At 48.0% G+C, this 20,585-nt stretch overlaps 4 protein-coding genes across 4 annotated transcripts; 2 read left to right on the forward strand and 2 right to left on the reverse strand.

Annotated features, from left to right (window-relative positions):
* The first annotated feature begins 1,300 nt into the window (after window positions 1-1,300).
* On the forward strand, window positions 1,301-5,846 carry LOC117857536 (uncharacterized). Its single transcript, XM_034740250.2, has 3 exons — window positions 1,301-2,033; window positions 3,541-3,728; window positions 5,050-5,846. The coding sequence occupies exons 1-3, from the start codon at window positions 1,451-1,453 to the stop codon at window positions 5,494-5,496; spliced, it is 1,218 nt and encodes a 405-aa protein (XP_034596141.1). The 5' UTR covers window positions 1,301-1,450; the 3' UTR covers window positions 5,497-5,846.
* A 301-nt stretch (window positions 5,847-6,147) lies between these two features.
* LOC117857537 (uncharacterized) lies at window positions 6,148-7,967 on the reverse strand. Its single transcript, XM_034740252.2, has 4 exons — window positions 7,719-7,967; window positions 6,710-6,782; window positions 6,573-6,628; window positions 6,148-6,486 (listed from the first exon to the last, which is right to left on the reverse strand). The coding sequence occupies exons 1-4, from the start codon at window positions 7,772-7,774 to the stop codon at window positions 6,366-6,368; spliced, it is 306 nt and encodes a 101-aa protein (XP_034596143.1). The 5' UTR covers window positions 7,775-7,967; the 3' UTR covers window positions 6,148-6,365.
* A 938-nt stretch (window positions 7,968-8,905) lies between these two features.
* Window positions 8,906-13,535, reverse strand: LOC117858831 (probable xyloglucan glycosyltransferase 1). Its single transcript, XM_034741968.2, has 5 exons — window positions 12,229-13,535; window positions 11,220-11,528; window positions 10,840-11,130; window positions 10,632-10,745; window positions 8,906-9,904 (listed from the first exon to the last, which is right to left on the reverse strand). The coding sequence occupies exons 1-5, from the start codon at window positions 12,949-12,951 to the stop codon at window positions 9,281-9,283; spliced, it is 2,061 nt and encodes a 686-aa protein (XP_034597859.1). The 5' UTR covers window positions 12,952-13,535; the 3' UTR covers window positions 8,906-9,280.
* Window positions 13,536-18,899: 5,364 nt separating this feature from the next.
* Window positions 18,900-20,511, forward strand: LOC117857583 (trans-resveratrol di-O-methyltransferase). The gene is made up of 2 exons (XM_034740329.2): window positions 18,900-20,043; window positions 20,121-20,511. Exons 1-2 carry the CDS (start codon window positions 19,219-19,221, stop codon window positions 20,427-20,429), a joined length of 1,134 nt encoding a protein of 377 aa, XP_034596220.1. The 5' UTR covers window positions 18,900-19,218; the 3' UTR covers window positions 20,430-20,511.
* The last annotated feature ends 74 nt before the right edge of the window (window positions 20,512-20,585 follow it).

Consider the following 20,585-nt stretch of genomic DNA (forward strand, 5'->3'; position numbering starts at 1 on the left):
CGCATGTGTCAGCCGAAGTTGATGGCTGTGCTCCAACAGAAGAAAGGGGCCGCGGCACTTCTTCAACGCTGGCACGTATTGTAAACGGAGTTGTCCAGCGTCAACCATGGAAAATCAGCGGCCCAATCGAGGCTGTATAGTAATCATGCCACGCCAGGAATCGCCGTGGATTGGCCGCTCGTTTCGGAATTTCGAAGCGAACGGGGAAGACCTGGGAGACAAATGGCACACATCCGCGGTCATGCGCGACAGCGCGAGTAATGGCGTTTGATTTGGATTGCCACAGGAAACCGGAGGGAGAGAGAGCCGACTTCAGTGTCCGACAAAACCACTTGAGAAATCGGAGGGGGAGAGCCGATTTCACTATGTCAAACTTGAAAACTGCTGGGAGGGAGCTGACTTCAGTGTTTGACAAGGTAAATCGGAGAGAAGGCCAAAACGCTTACATGGCTAAGGTGTCCATTTACAAGGTAATCCATTGAAAAACTGGCCTACTGTTTCTAAAAGTCTCCATTTATTACATTAGCAGGAGAAGGTAATCCGATGAAAAACTTCACCATTACATTTCCCGTCAGCTTTTTACTTTGCTCGATTTTTGTAGCCTTGAATATAAGTATAAGGAAACCATAGTATCTTGACATTGATATAATGTCTTCGAGACTTCAAATCATAAAGTGGGGACTGAGAGTTGGTTAGATATATTCATATTTAATCGAGATTCAAGCCGTATACTTTGATCAGTCTCGATGAGGTTTCATAAGAAGTTTTATGCACATTAAATTCTATGCTACATTCATCACCAGAAGTATTCAACATGATCAGGGAAGAGGTTGGCTTGCGCCGAAGTGCCTGTGCGCACCGACGATAGAGCCACACCGACGATGGAATATCGCTTCTCTAATGCAACCATGTGCCATGAGCTGAGCGTTTTAATTGTTATCATGTAATCTAACTATGTAAGACAAATAATTTCTCTCCTTCTTATATGATATGCTCCTGCCCTTTTACGTTTAAAAAAAAATTTATGCTACATCATCAAATTTGCTAACGTGGTATCATCGTTACAAGAAGAAAGTAGAGGAGAGTTTTATGAGATAATAGAGTAGTTTCATCCCGTAATACTCATGAGGTTTGGCTACCAACGATGAAAAACTTGCCTTAACATGGGCCGCCAAAAGCCATTAATCTCTAGGACCGCCAAAAGCCCAAAAGAGGACGGCCTGCGCTCTGGCTGCAGATCACGACCGTCTATTTTTTCCAATCCAATATGCAACCGTGCCGAACACGCACTGATCCTAGCGTAGTCGCATCGCATCCTTCTTCCGGTTTACGCCGGCCGTCACGCTCCCCGTTCTCCGCCACTCCACTCCACCTACCGCCCACCTCTCCAGTGCTCCGCCGCCCACCGGGCTCCAGTCCGCGCGCACGGCACGACCACGACCTCGCCGCGATGTCATGGCTCGCGCGCTCCATCGCGGCCACCCTCTCCTCCGCCCACTCAGACGACGATGAATCCGAGTCCGCCTCCGGCGACCAGAGTCCGCCGCGCGCATCCGACCCCACCAGCGCTGACGCCGGGGAGTCCGACGAGCAGCCGGACACCCCGAGCCGCGGCGTCAAGGGCGACATCTCGGAGCTGACCGAGTCCCTCACCCGCCAGTTCTGGGGCGTCGCTTCCTTCCTCGCGCCACCGCCAGTTAAGAGCGAGGCCGATGAGAGGGATGAGCAGGAGGAGGCAGCGGCGGCAGAGGGGCCTCAGTCGCCGCGGATCGACGGGATCCGGAGCGACCTGGCGGAGATAGGCGGCAGGGTGAGGACTGGCATCTCGATGCTGTCGAACGCCGGCGCCGTGGCGGAGATCTCCAGGATCGCGTCCTCGCTCCTGCCGTTCGGGTCCGGGGAGGAGGAGGGACAGGAGGAGGGAGAGGCGGTCGGCGTGACAGAGGAGGTGGTGGTGTTCGTGAGTCACATCTCGAAGCATCCGAAGACGTGGCTCGATTTCCCCTTGTTCGCCGACGACCGCCACGCGGATGGTAAGAGCAAGCGGCATCAGATTGGAGTGCTTAAGGTTTATTGTGTTGCTTTGGTTGTATCGATTCAAACGTCAAACCGTTTGTTTTTGCTAATTGTGTGCTCATTTAGTCGCTATGGTACCAGTGGCGGAGCCAGGATTTCAACATAGGGTATGTCGAATCAATACTCGAATATACAATTCGGTATACAACTATAAAACTCACCAAGCAATTCGGTATACAATAATGAAATTTTTCATTCAATTCAGTATGCAAGTAAAAGGATCTTATAATATCTTTAGTTCAACAAATAAGTTAAAAACTTGCATAGCTAACAATATAATTGCAAATGCGAAAAATCAAGCCCAGTCAATTATGAATTCATGGTTGTCAATCAATGATGACCTGATATCTAAATGATACATTGTGAATCAACGGTTGTCAGGTTAAAGTAAACAATATCAAGGATACAAGACTTTGTAGCCTGATAACAGAAGGAATATTGCAATCGCAAAATAGAGAAACACTGATAGTATTAGCAAACTTCAGATTTAAGAATTGTCAGAAGTCACTCATATGGTCAAACCAACGATTACGAATCTGTGGAGAGCTGCTTGTAGAATTTTGAGTGCAGCAGGAGCTGCTCCAATAGACCAATAGCCTCTACTACAGAGCAATATCCCAAATTAAAAATAATCAAACAAAATAATCCTTAGCTTGGAGACCTGCTGGCTGTGTCGCTGCAGAGCCTGCGCCCCTATGCCCTGGCGTCCTAGCCAGTGGCCACCTCTTCGCGTCGCTTCCTCCTGCTGTGCTGGTGTGCGCTCGCACACGACTCGCCGCTGCAAGGGATTTTTTTTTTTACTGCTAGTACATGCGCCTGCCAATTCTTAGGGTATGCCGGGGCCCACCCAGCATACCCACTGGCTACGCCCCTGTATGGTACTGGATCAGCGAAGAATTGGAGGGTTGACTTTAGCAGCATAAGCTTGTTCAAGTGATTAATCTCAATACTGAAATTATGGTTTCGGAGTGTAACCTACTCTATTCATCTTAAGTTTAGCATCTGAACTCTAATTATCCATACGCTGCATTTGCTAAGCTTTAGTGAGGGAGAGTACCAATCACGAGTTCACTCTGCCTACTGCCGAGGATCATTGTTTATGTTGGAAATCGAGTATATCTGCTTATGTTTACAAGTTACAACGTTTTGTCAAGGAAGTGTTGTTGGAGCTGTGTTTGCATCTTGGTTGTGATGTTGTATAGATGTTGGTTGGACCAAGCAGACACTACATGATATATTTTGTCACACTGTCCAAACTTTAACATACTTTTACTCAATCTTGCGTACAGTGTCAGCTGCTTTTGGAGCTGATAACTATAGGCTCAACATATATGAGTTGAATGACTCAGTATATTTTGCATTTCTTTCTATCATGGCATCATGTATGATAACACATGCTCCTTACTGTACCAGATTGGTTTACTCAGGTTCTTACTTATATATGATGTGCTTCTATGTTTTTAGATTTTGAACTGTCAGAAGCACAGTATGGACATGCAGTGGCTATTGAGCATCTTGTGCCAAGCCTGTCCTACCTCAGGACTGAGCTTTGCTCTACCATTATGAGTGAAGCATGCTTTTGGAAGATCTATTTTGTGCTTCTACATTCGAAACTCAACAAGCAAGATGCTGAAATTCTTTCAACACCACAAGTATATTCCCTTTCCTTTATTCTTTTTTTTTCTGTTTGTGGGATTTTCTTTTCTTAATTGAGTGATTATCATGTTTATCTATTGTGTGCAGCAGACTACAAATACCCTAAAGAAACATATGCTTATAGACTTGATTGCAAAGGCAACTTACATAGATCTTATCAGAAATCAAATTACTTGCTTATGGATTATAAAATATTAAAATCAAGAAATGGTCTTTAGATCTGAGATAGTCTATCTGGAAACCATTTTCTACTCCCTACTGGTGATCATTTAATTGGCGGATGATTCTTTCTATGAACAAGTCCATTGTGAGTAAGCTGAGCTCAAATTGATTGGTACAAACCTGGGCTTAATGGAAGTCAAACTATCTGTGCAAAAAGCTAGCCTACCAGGATACTGTATCTAGTCCTACTGATTACTCAAGATGAGCTTAACACTATTGTGGAAAATTAGCTGTGGGTCTTGTGGATGCAGGATACTGTACTAATACTGCTTCTACCAGCTACTGAGGAATTCATACATCCAGCATGCATCATCGCATTTACACATTCTTGCTTGAAGTCTAAATAACTTATTTATTGCCAAGTTAATGGGAACACAGTAACAACTAAAGAGCATAAGCTGAACTAAGCCCAACAGTGACATCATAGTGTGATAAATGATGCAAGCACATAAAGCTTGATGAGTATTTGATGGTGTAGGCAAACAAAGATTAATGATTGCTCTTGATGCAAATCTCTCCTTCATATTTAACCTTTGTTGATCAAGAGCATTTTGTATGCCCATTCCCAAGTTCCAATCATTATCAGATAGAGTGAGGTTTAGACATCTATGTTCAATGTTGTAATTTCTTTTGGATATTCTTGTGGTGGGGATAATTTTGATTTCTGAAAATTGAATCCTTCCAAAGGGAGATTCCAGTTTCTAATGTGAAGTAGCTCTATGCTGGATATCCTTCAGTAATTACTCCCTTTTTTTTCAACTAAACTAAATTCTCCAATCTAGTCAAATGTGCATATGATTCATGAAACCACTCAGAACTGCATTGTTAACGTAATGTTGTGATCTGTCCTACAACCCATGTTTGTCTGCGGATGACATATTCACGTCATACTGCTGTTAGTATCATGCGCACTCTATACAGTCAACTCAAAATATACATACCATCCATGGAAACTATACTGATAACTTAATATGTCTAATAATAAATGTGAATTTTGAATTGAAGTTTCTTGCTGTATTTTAAAATTAGGAACTAAAGTGTGGATACATAATTCTTGTTCGATCTGCCTTCCTAAAATTCTTCTATTTCGTGCAGATCCTGGAAGCAAGGGAAGAATTATTGCAAAGTTCACCAACAAAGAACAATCCATCATCAGAAAACATGAGTGCTCCCTCTACACAACCTGAAGATAGCACACTGTCGCCCTCCAGCATCCAAAATGAGAGTAGTATGTCTGAAGCACCATCGGTCCAAGAACCAACTTCTGATCCCGTGCCAAATGTTGAGGCTGAAAAGCATCCAATTTCAACCACTGACACAGAAGTGATTGATAAGTCTGTAATTCAAGAAGAGCTGGTGGTGAAAACTGAGGTCAAGAGTTTACCCACAGAGAAGTCTAACCCCAACCTCGTAGAGGATGATGATGAAAAAGAAGTAGATGATTGGCTACAGGATATGGACCCTGTGCCCAGCAAAACAGGCAACACCGCTCCAGCAGGTGAGGAGGAAGATGTATCCTTCAGTGATCTAGAGGATGACTGAGGGACTGGACTGCTCATATGCAATCAACTATTGGAGCTAGATGGTGGCTTCATGAAGAACACTAGCTGCTACCTAAAAATAGTAAAGTTCATAGCTCTGTGGCTGCGTGACATCCTAGTTTCGGGATCGAAGTAGCAGCAACGCAGAATCAGGATAACAATGCCTCTGAGGCATCCTCGTTGTATGTTGATGCATCTACAAAGTCAGTTTTTCTCTGTACATAAAGTTCCACACGTTGTTCTGCTTTCCTGCTGTACCAGCGCCCCTGCATACTGCTGTTGGTTTGGGATTCCAAATGTAATACATTAGAACCATCCATAGCTGTCAAATAGTATCACGGTTACACGGTACATGTGCAAACAGAGCTCCTCTCGAGTGGTTCGCAGCTCCTCCACTAGTTGCAGGGAACAGCCATGCTCACAAGCAAGCAAAGTATTCAACGTGCCATGAACGTAGGGCGCATTTCATCTTGGTCACAATTCACATCGACGATAACGGACAGACAGAACGATCTCACTTAAAACTTTGGGTGGCCATTGGCAACCTGATCGAAGGCACGACTGTACAAGGCAGAATCCATGATTACCTATCGAGAACATATCATGCTTTGAAAATTCTATACGAAGTAGAACAAAATTGTGCACAAGCATATACACAACGGGATGTGACCTGTTCTTATCTGTGGATTTCACATTAATGCTGTAAAGTTGAATTCACATGAATATGCAGAAAAAAATTCACTGTTCTAAATAGGGCTGGACTAATCAAGAGCAAATACACTGATACCTTAGCTTGCCAAACCTAAAAGCATTTCCACTGGTACAGATTATCCAAAGTGCTCACAAGCGTGCCGTGCATGAGATTGTTCTTCAAGAATGCCCTTCCTTGGCCACACCATATTCTTCGACAAGCTTCGTCACAAGTCCCATCAGATCAACAAATGCGCTGAAGGATGCTCGCAGAAACCGGGCCTCTACTGCTGCAAAGTGCCTGAATTCATAAATGAGGGGACTTCAGTCTTAGCCTTGGTACAGCAATGCATATCAGTTAGAGATGCCAGAACAGGATATACTAACACGGCAAGCTTGCTGTCTGATAGAGTCATCTCCCTCTTGACCTTGTCAGGCTGCAACTGCAATACAAAGCCACAAACGTCAGTTGAGTCACAGATCATCATTTGTTAAGAAGTGCTAGTAGAATACGGCTACTTTACCTCCTTGTCAACTGCTAATGTTTTGTAGATTATGGAGGCTTGTTCCTCAGACCCATAATCAACTTCAAAGTTACTGCCAAACAATATGTCAGTGTTGTACTGCACACTCTACCCATGCGCAGTAGGGGTCATATTTGCATAGAGTCATTGCAATTTTATGACAGGACAGTAAAAATCATCTCAATTATCTCAGAGCAAGGTGTTGTAGGGCCAATCTGGAAACCAAGCAAGCGACTGATACCTCCTAGTGCCTCGATATTCTAAGGCTGGGCTTGCCAATCTAGATCTACGAACAACCAATTCACACAAGTTCAGTCAGTTTTCTCCCCCAAGGCCCCAACAATCATTTCTGAAAATACATGCAGATAACTCACTACTTTACTGAACCTTCATAAAGCCATCCAATATACGATGGCTTGTGCTCTGAATACAAATCCTGCTTGACTAGGAATCAGCAAAAAGGTGTGTGCCATCATAACTTCCAAATAAAATGGTACACAGATCTGTTTATTCTCTTGCCTTAGCACTACTGTTGACTGCTTCATATACTTTAGTTAGCATATTAACAGTTATGAAACGAAACTGTGATCAGTGATCTAACATATGGCTTTTTTCATAGAGTCCACGGTGATCAGCTGCTCCTGCTATGGCACTTCAGGTTGCTAAAAACGGGGGCGTACTGATACTACAGACCTGCAGGCACTCAATTATGTGCTGCAGCCTCAATTTTTCACGCTATTGTTACCCATAGATCCCAGAGAGCCATTTTCTGCTTAAGCATGACGTTACTTTCTTTGAAGACATCCGTCGAACACAAAACAAGCATCCAGAAATAGAATCCTCTGCGTACCAGCACAGGGCACGGGCAAGGAAGCTACCTCTACCTAAGTATGCGAACAGACCAAGGCTATGATGGTATGGGAATCTAACTGCACCGACGCCCGGCTGGCCAAGGCCCAAGGTAAAAAGGAGGGAGAATGGGAGAGAGGGGCGGGGAGGGAGGACTCACCAGGTGAAGTCCCAGCCGCCTGAGGAAGATGCTGGTGGAAAAGAAGCGGCAGCCATCGCGGCAGCGGGCGGGCGGTGTCGGTCTATGGAGCGAGAGGTCCACACGCGGCACGCCGGTTGGCGGCCTGGGCGCAGCGCGGGAGATGAGTTTTCGAGGGGGAGGCGGCGCTCGGAGTTGAGGTCGCGAAGCCGGCGGCGAGGGTCGTGTCGCTCTGGGGGCTGGTGAACTGGTGGTCCGCCGGACTACTGGTTAGGTGGGTTGGGTTAGCGTTCGCTCATGTGAACTGGGCCGTATAGGCAGCTTGGTCGATAGGGCTGTGACGGGCCTCGTCCTTGTTGGATGGGCCGCATATGGTGCCACGTTGCACCCGGAAATCCTATCCATCTTCCGGAAGGTGGATATAGATGGTAATTTCCCATTTTTAAAAAATCAAAACCATAGCCACCACGCCTCGCCGGCCCCCGCGCGCGGGCTTGCCGCTCGCCGCGCCGAGCGAAGGTTGGAAAACTGTTGGATCAACTTTTCTTTGAAAAATGTTGGTGCAATTTTTTTCAAAAATGTTAGATTCAACTTTTTTAAAGAAATGTTTGGCTCAATTTTTTCTGAATAAATGTTGGTTCAACTTTTTCTAAGAAATGTTGGTCCAATTTTTTAAAAAAATGTTGGTCCAACTTTTTTTAAAAATGTTGATAATTTTTTTTAAATGTTGATAACATTTTTTCAGTTAAATAGACTTTTGATCTGCAACGTGCTATAATGGGCTTGCTGGGCTTTACAATTTCATCTCTTAACCATCTTTCGGTAGATATATAGGAGCCCCCCGTTGCATCTGGTTTTGGCGATTTGTGGTAGGATCGAGGGTGTATAGGGTCTAAAAAAAATACAATTTGGACTATGAATTCGGACAGCTAGAATTTCGGGACGTACAAATAGATTTTTATACGGTCATTACCCGTCTGCGTGATCAATATCCCTCCGTGTGATCTGTTAGATTGGTAAGAAAAAGGAATAATTTAAAAATCAATTTGTTCCTCCCATAAACCATAATCGCCGCCTTGCATTCACAAACGGTACGGATTCATAAATAAGTTTACTCCTGATGCACCAAGGCAGAACCTCTTCCGTTTGCTGGGTTCACAGTGCAAAATCTTCTATCCACAAGTGATAGCACAACAAATGGACGAGTATCACAGTATCAGTAATTCAGTATGCATTCGTAGCAATTGACCAAATTACATGGATCCCAACAGTATCTCCTTTTATAAACTGTCAAGTAAGCAAGAATAGCGCATCTAACCACTGAAGATTCTTACAAAAGAATTAGACCCCCAAAGCCTTTCACAGTCCAGGGTCCCGAGCCATATATCTACATTATACAATTCCACGTTTCACCATTTCAGTATCCCTGACGAACTATAACCCCTCACAATCTGAACCAAATCTTTTCGTGTAGTCGTGTATGCATCCAGTCACGTACCATGCTGCCCTTCACCTGAAGTACTCTTTGTTGGCGTGAGCGTGACCCGCTCCCAGCAAAAATAAAATCTATCATTCTTCTTCTATCACTCGACTTGTTCGCCGATTAGATCGAGACCAACAACCAAGAATGAGACCCCTTGGAACAGAAGGAAATAGAAATGTATGCCTTGGACCGAAAGCAGGCTCCGAGCTGCGGCAGTTAAGAGAAGGAAGGAGAGTGCTAACTCCTTCCTGTATATCCTATTGTGTTTCTTCTTCCTGAAGTCCTTTTTGAGATTCGACGACTCCTTTGTTAGGGAGTCAAGGTTGGGTGCAGATCCTACTCTTTGCTGCTTAGATTGCTTCTCGACGAGGGCAATAAGATCGCCTTCGGAAGAACGGCCTGATTTCTTGGTGACAACCCACTCATAGGCGCTCCCGAGCTGGAACAGGCCAGAAATCATGGCATTGAATTTGGTTACCGACATGGTATTCTCAAATAGAAGATAGGGAACGATAAATGGAAAGGATTTGGGGGCTGGGAGGATGTTCAACAAGGACATGGTTGCCGGAATGTAGCACACAACCCAAGCAGGAAGCTCAGCTTCAGGAATAAACATTGTCATGGGAAGGATGATGCAGAAAAGAGTGAAGGAGTAGAAGGGTAAAATAAGTTTGCGAAGGAGAAAGAAAAGAAATATCAGGTTGAACTTCTTCCAAAAACCAATCTGCAGTAAACAGAAGAAAGGTCAGCCCCAGCCCAATGATCCAAAGAAAAAGTTACATAAAAGATGGGAAGAAAACATGCTGATCAAATGCTAAAAATATAATGATAGAGAACTGAGTGCTTGAACTGTTACTCATTAGCTTCATATTTCAATGTCATTTTCTTCAATACAAATGTACTGTGCACGAGCCCGGTCTATTTTTCTGAATGTAAATTCAATTTACCAAAGCTTTACTTGTAGAAAACTAAATAAAGTTCCCTAAAACATTAGATATGAGCAGGAATACATAAATGACGAGCCTCAAAAGGAGCGGAACGCAGCAAACCAGAATATCAACTTAGAAATCTAGTTGCATGTTAAAACAGAGCAAAAAGGTAACCGGCACTGGCATATGAAATAATCTACCCAAAAGATTTTTTGGGGGTCTATATCTCTATTCTGTTTCTGCAACATAATTCAAGGTTTCAAAAAAGGGCTCAAAATTGTGAGGGAATAAGAACCATGCAAGTTTCAAGCGACATAAGGAATAAGTTCAGTCTCGAGAAAACCATTTTCAATCCATCATGTTAAATTATCACATTGAGTGTATTCTTAAACAGGGTGAAAATGACGGGTGATCCTAAACCATAAGTCCATAACCATGTTGAAAGGGCTCATTAGAATTTGATATTGTGCATATGCTGAGCGATCCAAATTTCAGAACTCGCATAAAAGAAAAGGTTCATACCTTAGATTTAATAATATCCACAAAGCAGAGTCTGAACAACTGCATGGGACCAGAATGCCATCGATGTTGCTGTTTTCTATATGCTTCATATGACTCCGGCAATTCACACTGGCACTGAAAGGATAATAGTGTAACAGAATTTCAATTTTAATCTCACGTCTGAACACAATAAAATATTCATAAAGCACTACAAAATTTATGCAGGTACCTCAACATCGTTAAGGAACAGAAACTTCCAGCCTTTGAGGTGTGCTCGGACAGCAATATCCATGTCCTCCACTGTTGTCCTCTCCATCCATCCACCAGAATCCTCAAGTGCCTTAATTCTCCACACTCCTGCGGTTCCATTGAACCCAAAGAAATTGAGGAAGATCCCATTAACCTGCTGCTCCACTTCGAAGTGGAAGCACAGGTTTATGTTTTGCAGTCTAGTTAACAAGTTCTCGTCCTTGTTCACAAAAGACCACCTTGCCTGAACTAATCCAACATCTTCATTTCCCTGGAAGTCCCACACACAACTGATTCAGACAACAGAATCCAGAGACTCATCCTTAGACTTTAAAAAATGTAAAAAACTGTCTGCCAAACCTTGAAATGGGGCACAGTTCGCTTCAGGAAGTCTGGTTGGGGTTGAAAATCAGCATCAAAGATAACAACGAACTCATAATCCTTTACATAGCTGCAGTTCATAGCTGACTTGAGATTTCCAGCCTTGTAGCCATCACGGATCACCCGGTGTCGGTACAGTATGCGAACACCTTCGCGTTGCCATTTCTCCACCTCCTCCTTAATAAGAGCTGAAGTGGCAGCATCATCAGAATCGTCTAGCACCTGCACCAAGAAGTTTGACCTTGGCCAGTCCAGACTGCAAACAGCACCAATAGATTGCTGGTACACCTGCAAACATATAAATCAAAGGAATGGTAAATTTTGTTAGAGCTCCAAAAATAACTGCACACATTAGCCGATAATTCCCTGCTTCAAGATTGTCCAAAATGTATCTAGTCTTATCCTCTTCTGAATCTGAAGTATATTAAAACATGAAAAGATGCTAATGCTATTAACCATTAATTCTAACAGCTTCCTCCTCCAAGCGTAAGATCAGCACAATGTCTGGAAGTCCTGACATTTATTTATGTTTCCAACTTCCTAAATGTGTTCGGGAATTGGGAGGCCAAGATGCAAAACAAGAAAGACACAAGTGCATTTTTTTTTTACGGGACGTTTAACCCACCAAACACTTAACAGTAAGATCCTCACCAAAATGTCGGTAGCAACCATGTCTAGTGCTTTCAAAGTTGTTGCCAGAAATCGAAACCATTCCATTCCATTTCTAAGCATCACTCCAATCCCCAAATGATACCTAGACACAATATTTTGCGTTAGTGGCACTAAAGCCAAGATTCCCCAATCTAAATTAACCTATCCACCACCCGTTGAGTCCACACAAGTTCAGCTTCAGAACCGAATCTTTCGATCTCTGCAACCACTAATGCGGCTAGGGCACTCAACGCCCAATCCCAAATGCGACCTTGAACACATCCCAACAACGGAATCAGGCAGAGAATCGAAATTTCTGTTTGCTCTTCCAGCTCACCTCCTTCTCGTTGCACATTGGAATCTGCACGAGCACCATGGGAAACTCCCCGGCGCCGGACTCGACGTCGTCCGAACCTTTGCCGCCAGCCTTGGCAACAGGCTTGACGCCCCTTAGCTTAATCCAGAGGCATCCGAGGCACAAGATGAGGCGGTCGGCGCTCTGGATCAAAAAGAGCACGACGCACGCGTTCGCCAGGAACTGCAGCGCCGGCGCAAGGTACTCGAGGCGGATGCGCACCCAGGATGCGTACCCGGAGGCGAAGAGCCCCTCGACGGTGAGCAGGTCGGGGACGTCGACGGCGAGGTGCCAGCCCTGGAGGTGCGCGGCGACGTCGACGGCGAGGAGGAGCATGGACAGGAGGAGGAAGGCGCGGAGGAAGCCGTAGAACCTGGTGCGCAGGGCGGGGCTCTCCCCGGGCGGCGCGGCGCCGGCGTCGGCGTCGGTCCGCCCCGCCGCTACCCGCCTCCGCGCGGCGGCGGCCACGGACAGCGCGGCGGAGGCGGCGCCCGTGAGCTTCCCCGCGGCGCGGTGCGCCTTGAGCAGCAGCACCCACGTGATCTGGCGCGCGTTCTTGCCGCGCCCCGCCTTGCCGCCCGCGGCACCCGCCCCCGCCGCCGCCTCCGACCGCGGGACGGCCCAGTCCGGGCTCTCCATCTTCACCACCACCGACGTCCCGCTCCCGCCGCCACCCCGCGCCTCCCGCCCCAACCACTGCTCCATTGGCACCTCGCTGCACGACCCAGCCCCAGACGCCGCCGCTTTCTGGGCTCCCACCTCCCCGTCGGCGCGACACCTCAGCGCATCAACGAGACCACCTGTGGACGACGCCGACACACAAGGAAGGGAGGGGCGCAGAGATTAATACGAACAGGGACGAGGAGGGAAATGGTGGTGAGGTAGGAGGCGGCCGGCCGGACACGACCCCACGAAGAGGGGAGGGGCGCGCGCGCACGAGGTGAGGGGGAGCAGGTAGCTGAGCCTGAGCGAGGAAGAACGGGCTAGCTGAGTGCTCACCACGTCGCGGCGGGGATCCAGTTCGCCTGAGCACTGAGCAGAGCTCGGACAAGCCCAACCTTTATGAGCCCCTATGATTACCGCGACCACCACCTCCTAAACCCTAATAATCAATTAAAACCCCCGTCTTTTCCTTTCCTTTTTTTTTCTGTCACCTTCCGCTTCTGCTTCCAGCTGGAGAAGAAGCACGGGGCGGCCTTGACGCCGCTCGCTAATCAGCTCAATCAATTAACTAATCCGCCATAGGAGGAGGGATTAGCCATGGGGGCAGACGGTGGTCTCGGGATCCGGCAAGTGTCAGTTCGGCGGTCAGGCCCTTCCGGGTTCTTGTTGTCTCGCCTCGCCTGCGCGGGGCCGCCGCGGGCGGCGACAGGGGAGGGCCGGAGGGCGTGCGACGCAGCGCAACCAACCGCAGCGGCAGCACTGCAGGCAGCGGATGCGACGGGGCACGTGAGGTGCGGGCGAATGATTCGTCGCGTGGAGCCCGGACGGGGGCTGTCGGTGGCGACCGCAACTCCAACCCTGCCCCAGCCGGCCGGCAGCTGGTAACTGGTGACCGCGCTGCATGCACGACGATGTTACGGCCGCGGTTGGGTTGGGCCTGTCACCAACCGCCGTTTACCCGCTGCCTGCCCGGGGCCGCAGCTCTGTCGGTCGTGCCTGCGCCTGCGGTGCCGCCGGCTCCCGGAGGCTGGCGAGCAGCCACGGTGCCTGACTGCCTGTGGCCGTGGCGCTCCGCGCTCCTTGGCTCCGTCCTTGCCCAGAGGAGAAATCAGACGCATCGGCGCTTCACGTGCTGAACTCGGGAGATCGGAACGGATCAAGCGCGTGCTCGGACACCAATCAATCAACTACTCCAAATCAAGGTGTGTGTGATTCGTGCGTCCTCGGTGGATCGCGGGAACGATCCGGCTCGGCAGTTACTGCAGCCGAGTTCTATAACTTCTACTACCAAATGCGCATCAATGATTTGGGCCGGCGGATCGCCGAAGTTTTACAGCGCGCCGCTCATGGACCCGATTTGGTTGGAGAAGCTTTACAAAGGGGAGGGAGTACTGCGAGCCAGGTACGACAGCTTAAAACCGGATCATAGTTGCAGGTGAGTTAAAGCCGGGATGGCCTCCTACGGATGTTTCTTCAGACACTGTGCAGCAGCACTGCAGTTGTGCAGGAGCACAGCCAACCAAAACGGCCACTGTGTGGGCTGTACAGAACCGATGCTGACTGATCTAAATGACTGCGAAGTAGATCATAGCGCACCTACCAGAGTACCAGACCCACACTGTCACACTGAAGGGTATGGTGAGATTTCGCATTTCAGGCTCCAGAAGGTGGATCTGCACGCCCGCGTCTGTCACCTGTTTGGGTATCAGATCAGAGGCTCCGGCAGGTGATCCGGTCCGTCGAAACCTCACTGGCATCTGCGCATTTGTCCCGTATGATGTCCATGAAGGAAAGTATCAGCCTTTTTTTATCCCGGGCTCCCATGGACACGCAGCTGCTGAAGGAAATTTTATGTTTTTTTATCCCTCAGGACTTGCCCGACAGATGAACATGTACCGGCTGGACTACGTTCTACGTTGACATACACCCTTGGTACAATACTCCAGCAGGACGCACAGGAGAAAAATCAGTACACGATGTAATGAACTTAAGAATCAGAGAAACAAGCAACTTGGCCATTCAGATTTGAGAGAAGGCATGTGTCGTGGTGGCATGAAGCTGCTGAAACAAGCATCGCAGTGCCGTGCCATGCTTAAAAATGTCTTCGTCGTCATGATAGAGAAAAGAGGCGCTAACTTTTGACAGTAAGACAAACAAGAGATGTTTAGACAACACAAAAACCCCAGAATTAACTTTACATGATAGAGAAAGAGACTGAATTTAATAATATACAAGTGGTCGAATAGAAAAGAAGAATAGCCCCTTGTTTACTTCACTCCCAACTCCCAACTTTGGCACTATGCAAAAAGAAGATTCCCCATCACATCAAACTTGCGTCACATGTATGGAGTACTAAATGTAGATGAAATTAAAAACTAATTGCACAGTTTTGTTGTACTTTGCGAGACGAATCTTTTGAGCCTAATTAGTCAATGTTTGGACAATAATTCACAAATACAAACGAAACACTACAGTGTTGCTACAGTAATTCGGCACCTCCCAAATTCACCAAGTAAACAAGGGCTAGGATGAAGAGATCCAATCAAGGAAACAGGATCAGACATGGAATCCGTCCAGGACATGGTTTCAGGAAACGGAGCAGAAGAAAATATAGTAGAAATGCGAAGGCCACTAGATCTCGGTTGATTGACACCTACTTGGATGAAAGATGTTGCATGGTGATACATGCTTAGTTTATTGAACTTTTAAAGATCAAATTTGGAAGGATATCGTCCCGGCCTTATTTCTCAGTCCATCTCTGACTGCATCACACTGCTGGATCCATGTGGCGCCGTTCCTGAATGTTTGAGGCCCTCCATGCTGTACCCTACAGGTAGATCGAGGTAGTAGAGGGATCAGCTTCTTTCCATCACTTTTGTTTGTATAATGCAAAGAGGACCATGCAAGGTATCCATGAAAGGGGGAACAATAATCTAAATTTGTTTTAGGGACCGATTGGTCCTCCTTTCTTCTTGAAAATGACCATCCCAAGTGCAGAGAGGCTCTCCAGCTGCAAGGAGAGTTACGAACTTACGATATTGTGCGTCATCTCTCTCTCTCTCTCTCAAAGGCAGAAAAGATGACGAGCCAACAATGTAGTAGGAACAAGCCGCCAAGATTGGATCTTGCAGCAGGTGCTCCGCTGCGCCCGGGCAGCGACAAATTCCCCTTGCCCCCCATGGGTAGCACCCATGCCTCCATGGCTCCATGATAGCTGATAGCACAGAGGAGACGGCAATCGGCGGGCGAATCCTGTCCCGACACCCACGCTTGGATCGCTAGTTCTTCTTTGGTTGCGCCTGGTAGGTCCATCTCCATGGGCCTTCGTTTTGGTACGTGCAGCAAGCTAGCTGGACATTGCCAGGTGCAGGGAGCCGTCGTGCATGCAGGGCGGTTGCTTGTGGAGCCTGAATGTCCGTGGACGGAACATACATACGGTGTGGGCGCGTAGTGGCCAGGCCATGTGTGTGACAGTGTGAGTATGTTACGAGGACAGGCGAAGCAGTCTCCTCCTCTGATTCATCGGGCAACGAGTGAGAAATGGTCAGGTTCCATCTGGTTCCAGGCATGTCAAAATGTTCGTCACCGATCTGCAGAGATTGTGCGTGTGGCTGCAGACCCTGATGCACCGTGTGTTATGCGGAACTGCTTTCTTAGAGCCTGGCCAATGGTGCAAATGATGACACATTATACCGAAGGTGCCGTGATCATATACACCCACGCAAGTCGGTCTTTTATGGTGCCAGAGCCAAAAGCTTATAAGGATGAGGCATTCAGGCCAGGGTGCCTGACTTTTCCTTTTTTTCCTTTGTTTTCTTAGGAAAAGCCAGGGACCGAGACCAATGTTTTTACATGAAAACTCCTAGGTTATATTGACACGACGATTCCTTTTTGTTAGCACATCATCAGAATTAATCCTTGCGAATTCTATGCACGGACGGATGGACCTGTTGTACGTAGCTGTCGCAGCCTCCCGGGACCCGGAATCAGCTAGCGGCATCACTGGGACACCACGCATCGCGACTGTGCTAGCTGCAAGCCAAGAGTAGGGGCGTAGGGTAGCATCGCCAGCGGAGCACGCGCACGCATCAGATTCAGATGCGTGCTCGGAAGGATCGATGTTGAACGTGATCGTACCGGTACCCTGCTTGCACGTATGCCTTGCCAGGGGGCCATCATTAATGATTGACACTCCTGCTGCTGCTGCTGTAATGATGCACACGAGTACGTCACGAGAAATTTTATTCTTGTGATTTGGGTGGATTAATCTGGCGCTGATGAAGGTTCAGGGGGTACACCGGAGGAATCTGTGCAGAGTCCATGGCCATCGCTACGAACTGGTCCGGTTCTCTGAATGCGCCTCAGGAACGGACGGACCATCGGCGGCAGGGTCGAGAGACACTCACCCGAGCCTCGCGAGGCGAGGAGCATCTGAGCTTCGAGATCTGGCAGGAAGAAGCGTTGTCTCAGTCAGAAGCCATGGGGCTTCCGATCTCGATGGTACGTGTTCAGCTCGGCAATGCGGATCCGCCAACCCGGATCACGAAACGGGCGTTTACCTCCTGGCACGGCAACGGCAAGCACCATGCACCGGCGAGGGCCAGATAAAATACATGGAGACACTATAACTAGCACAGTCAATTCCATATGTTTTCGTCCATTGGAGTTCTCGTTCCGAGGTCTTCTTCGGTCCGACAAAATCAAAGGAACAAAATTGTAATTGCAAGTACTCAGCAAGCAATGCGTGGGCCCGCATATTCTTTTAAGGGTCAAGTAAATGGATCTATGCTATTATAATTTTTCAAATTTTTGGATCACGCTATTATACAGGAGTTGTGCCATTACAATTCTTCATCAATCTAAGATATGCTATTTTCTATGCTTTTTAGTGTCCTTGTGCTCACATACAGACCACTGTATTTTCATATTGCACCAAATAACACCCTACAACTCCTCCCTCAACCTCACTAACGTGGGGCACGTGTCATCTTTTTCCTTCCTTTAGCCATATCTCAAAATTGATGAAGAATTGTAATGGCGCAGCCCCTATATTAGAAATAGTAATGGCGTGGTTCAAAAACTTGAAAAATTATAATGGCATCAATCCAATTAAATATTCTTTTAAACCTAAGATTTCCTTTTCCCCGACGACGGACTATGGCTAATCAACATTGAGAGAGGACTGTCTCCATTCAGGCTATAAATATTACTACTCCAGATACATAATAGTAATATAGTAAGTGATAAGACCCAGTAACAAGCTCTGCAATCTGCATCTAGCTAACTCGTAATAGTCGTTAGACAGCAGGAGCAAATACTGTAGGTAGCAATGGACCGGAAGTTGGCTGCATGTATCCAACTATAGATATAGATCCGGACGTCCCATCAGGAAGGCTAGCGCGTCGGATGTTGCATGCAACATGCAAAAAGAATAAAATTTCTGGGAGACACGAAAAAAGAAGCCCATCGTAACATTTGTCGATGTTTCAATTAACGTTTCGTTGAAAAAATTCCTTTAATCCAGAAAATCTCGCAACACCTTGTGCAACATCATACATCATCTAATGCAACATCTCGATCTAGTGACATACCGAACCTAGAAATAAAATCATCATCAACTTTTGTAAAAAAAATCATCGTCAACCATGCAACATAAAAATATTACTGCTGCAACATCTCAGGTTAGATATTGTAACATCCAAAAATCAAACGTAAATCTAAAAATCAATCTTGCAACATTAGCGAACACTACGCAAAATATCTCAAAATACCTGTTGCAACATTACAAAATTTAGATGCTACATGAATGGTTGGTGCCTCTCACGGTGAAGTCTTTTTCCTCCTAGAGTATGATAGCTGCCACCATAGATTCTTTCCTAGCCCCACGCCTGCCGACCGCCGCCGCCGTTCGGGGCGTGTGCGGAGCATGACGCCGTGGAGGTGAAGCCAGCGGTGGCAGCAGAGAGGCTGCTGTCGTTGGACTGGTACGGTGAGGCGGCGAGCCGCGCACCGGAGAGCGGCAAGCTCGCTGAGCACACTGGCTTGTGGAGCGGCATGCTCGGTGATGCTGGGACGTGAGTAGGTATAGGATCTGAGTTGCTGCAGAGAAAGGGCAAAGTTAGATTTAGTTCATGGCTGGAGAGGCAGAGAAAAACTAGAGCTTACAGAAGATGAACGAATGGATAAGAATGGATAAGAAGCTGGAGGCTAAAGAAAAAAACGAGATGTTGGTAGATCCTGCGTCCGATATTTATCTCCAGCGTCGGACATGCGGTTCCAGCGTTACCGTATCCATAATCAAAAAACGCAATGGACCGGAAGCAATTCGTGCCCAGCGCGATCCCCAGCGAGGAGCTTATGCAAGCCCAGGCTGAGATCTGGTGCATCTCCTACGGCTACATAAAATCCATGGCCCTCCGGTGCGCCGTCAAGCTCGGGATCCCGGACGCCATCCACCGCTCCGGCGGCGCGACCACGCTGCCCGGCCTGCTCGCCGCCCTCTCGCTTCCCGAGGCGAAACAGGCGCACCTATCCCGGCTCATGCGATTGCTGGCCGCGCTAGGTATCTTCACGGAAGACGAAGGCGGCGAAGCGGCCGCGGGCGTCTACCGCCTCACGCCGTTGTCTCTCCTCCTCGTGCGCGACGCCGAGGCCAACGGCGGCGCGTGCCTGTCGCAGTTCGCGGCCTCGGCCACCGCGCTGTCGTCCAACCTCGCGGCGTACCTGCGGCTGGACGAGTGGTTCAGGAGCGAGGACGGCGGCGCGGCGTCGTCGTCGGCGGAGACGACGCCGTTCATGATGGCGTACGGCACGGACTACTGGGCCGCCGACGGCCGCGACGCGGAGCGGGGCGCGCGTTTCAGGGAGATCATGACGTCCGACAGCCGGCTGGTGGCGAAGGTGGTCGTGCGGGAGTGCGGCTGGGTGTTCGAGGGGGTGGCGTCGCTGGTCGACGTCGGGGGAGGCAGCGGCGAGATGGCGAGCGCCATCGCGAGGGCGTTCCCGCACGTCAGGTGCTCGGTGCTCGAGCTCCCCCACGTGGTGGAAGGCGTCCGCGCCGGCGGCGGCGCCGTGGAGTTCGTCGCCGGCGACATGATGGATTCCGTCCCGCCGGCGGATGCTGTGCTCCTCAAGGTACGAGCCGTGCTGAGCTTACACAATAACACAAACTTGAGATAAACTTCATGCAGAATAATCTTGGATGACCGCAGAATGTGCTGCATGATTGGAGCGACGGGGACTGCGTGAGGATCTTGAGACGGTGCAGAGAGGCCGTCGTCTCTGCTAATGGCCCGGAAGGGAAGGTGGTGATCATCGACATGGTGGTGGGAGGGTCATCGTCGACGACTAAAGAGGCGTTCGAGGCTCAACTGTTGATGGACATGTGCATGATGGTGCTGTCAACGGGGAAAGAGCGAGGGGAGGAAACGTGGAGCAAGATCTTCATGGATGCGGGGTTCACTCGCTACAAGATCGGGCACGTCTTAGGGGCACGGTCGGTCATCGAGGTTTATCCATAAGCCTGTTATCGTCGCAAATTTGTCATCCATGCCCTTTTAGTTTAGTATAATAATGATGCTACCCAGAGCAATGTCATGTTCATATTCTTTGTTCGCACCCTTGCTGGGCTATTTCATTTCAATCATTCGTGCACTTGATCGCGTGATGGAGGCCGG

Source organism: Setaria viridis, chromosome 5 (assembly GCF_005286985.2).
Source record: "Setaria viridis chromosome 5, Setaria_viridis_v4.0, whole genome shotgun sequence".
Taxonomy (NCBI): domain Eukaryota; kingdom Viridiplantae; phylum Streptophyta; class Magnoliopsida; order Poales; family Poaceae; genus Setaria; species Setaria viridis.

Excerpts from the sequence above, each read along its gene's own strand:
- LOC117857536 (XM_034740250.2), top strand. The coding sequence starts at position 1,451 with ATGTCATGGCTCGCGCGCTCCATCGCGGCCACCCTCTCCTCCGCCCAC. Across the intron at positions 2,034-3,540 it reads CGACGACCGCCACGCGGATG|ATTTTGAACTGTCAGAAGCA; the intron begins GTAAGAGCAAGC and ends CTATGTTTTTAG. Across the intron at positions 3,729-5,049 it reads AAATTCTTTCAACACCACAA|ATCCTGGAAGCAAGGGAAGA; the intron begins GTATATTCCCTT and ends TATTTCGTGCAG.
- LOC117857537 (XM_034740252.2), bottom strand. The coding sequence starts at position 7,774 with ATGGCTGCCGCTTCTTTTCCACCAGCATCTTCCTCAGGCGGCTGGGAC. Across the intron at positions 6,783-7,718 it reads GGCGGCTGGGACTTCACCTG|TAACTTTGAAGTTGATTATG; the intron begins GTGAGTCCTCCC and ends ATTGTTTGGCAG. Across the intron at positions 6,487-6,572 it reads TCAGACAGCAAGCTTGCCGT|GCACTTTGCAGCAGTAGAGG; the intron begins GTTAGTATATCC and ends TTATGAATTCAG.
- LOC117858831 (XM_034741968.2), bottom strand. The coding sequence starts at position 12,951 with ATGGAGCAGTGGTTGGGGCGGGAGGCGCGGGGTGGCGGCGGGAGCGGG. Across the intron at positions 11,131-11,219 it reads GAACTGTGCCCCATTTCAAG|GGAAATGAAGATGTTGGATT; the intron begins GTTTGGCAGACA and ends TGGGACTTCCAG. Across the intron at positions 9,905-10,631 it reads TGGATATTATTAAATCTAAG|ATTGGTTTTTGGAAGAAGTT; the intron begins GTATGAACCTTT and ends TGTTTACTGCAG.
- LOC117857583 (XM_034740329.2), top strand. The coding sequence starts at position 19,219 with ATGGACCGGAAGCAATTCGTGCCCAGCGCGATCCCCAGCGAGGAGCTT. Across the intron at positions 20,044-20,120 it reads CGGATGCTGTGCTCCTCAAG|AATGTGCTGCATGATTGGAG; the intron begins GTACGAGCCGTG and ends GGATGACCGCAG.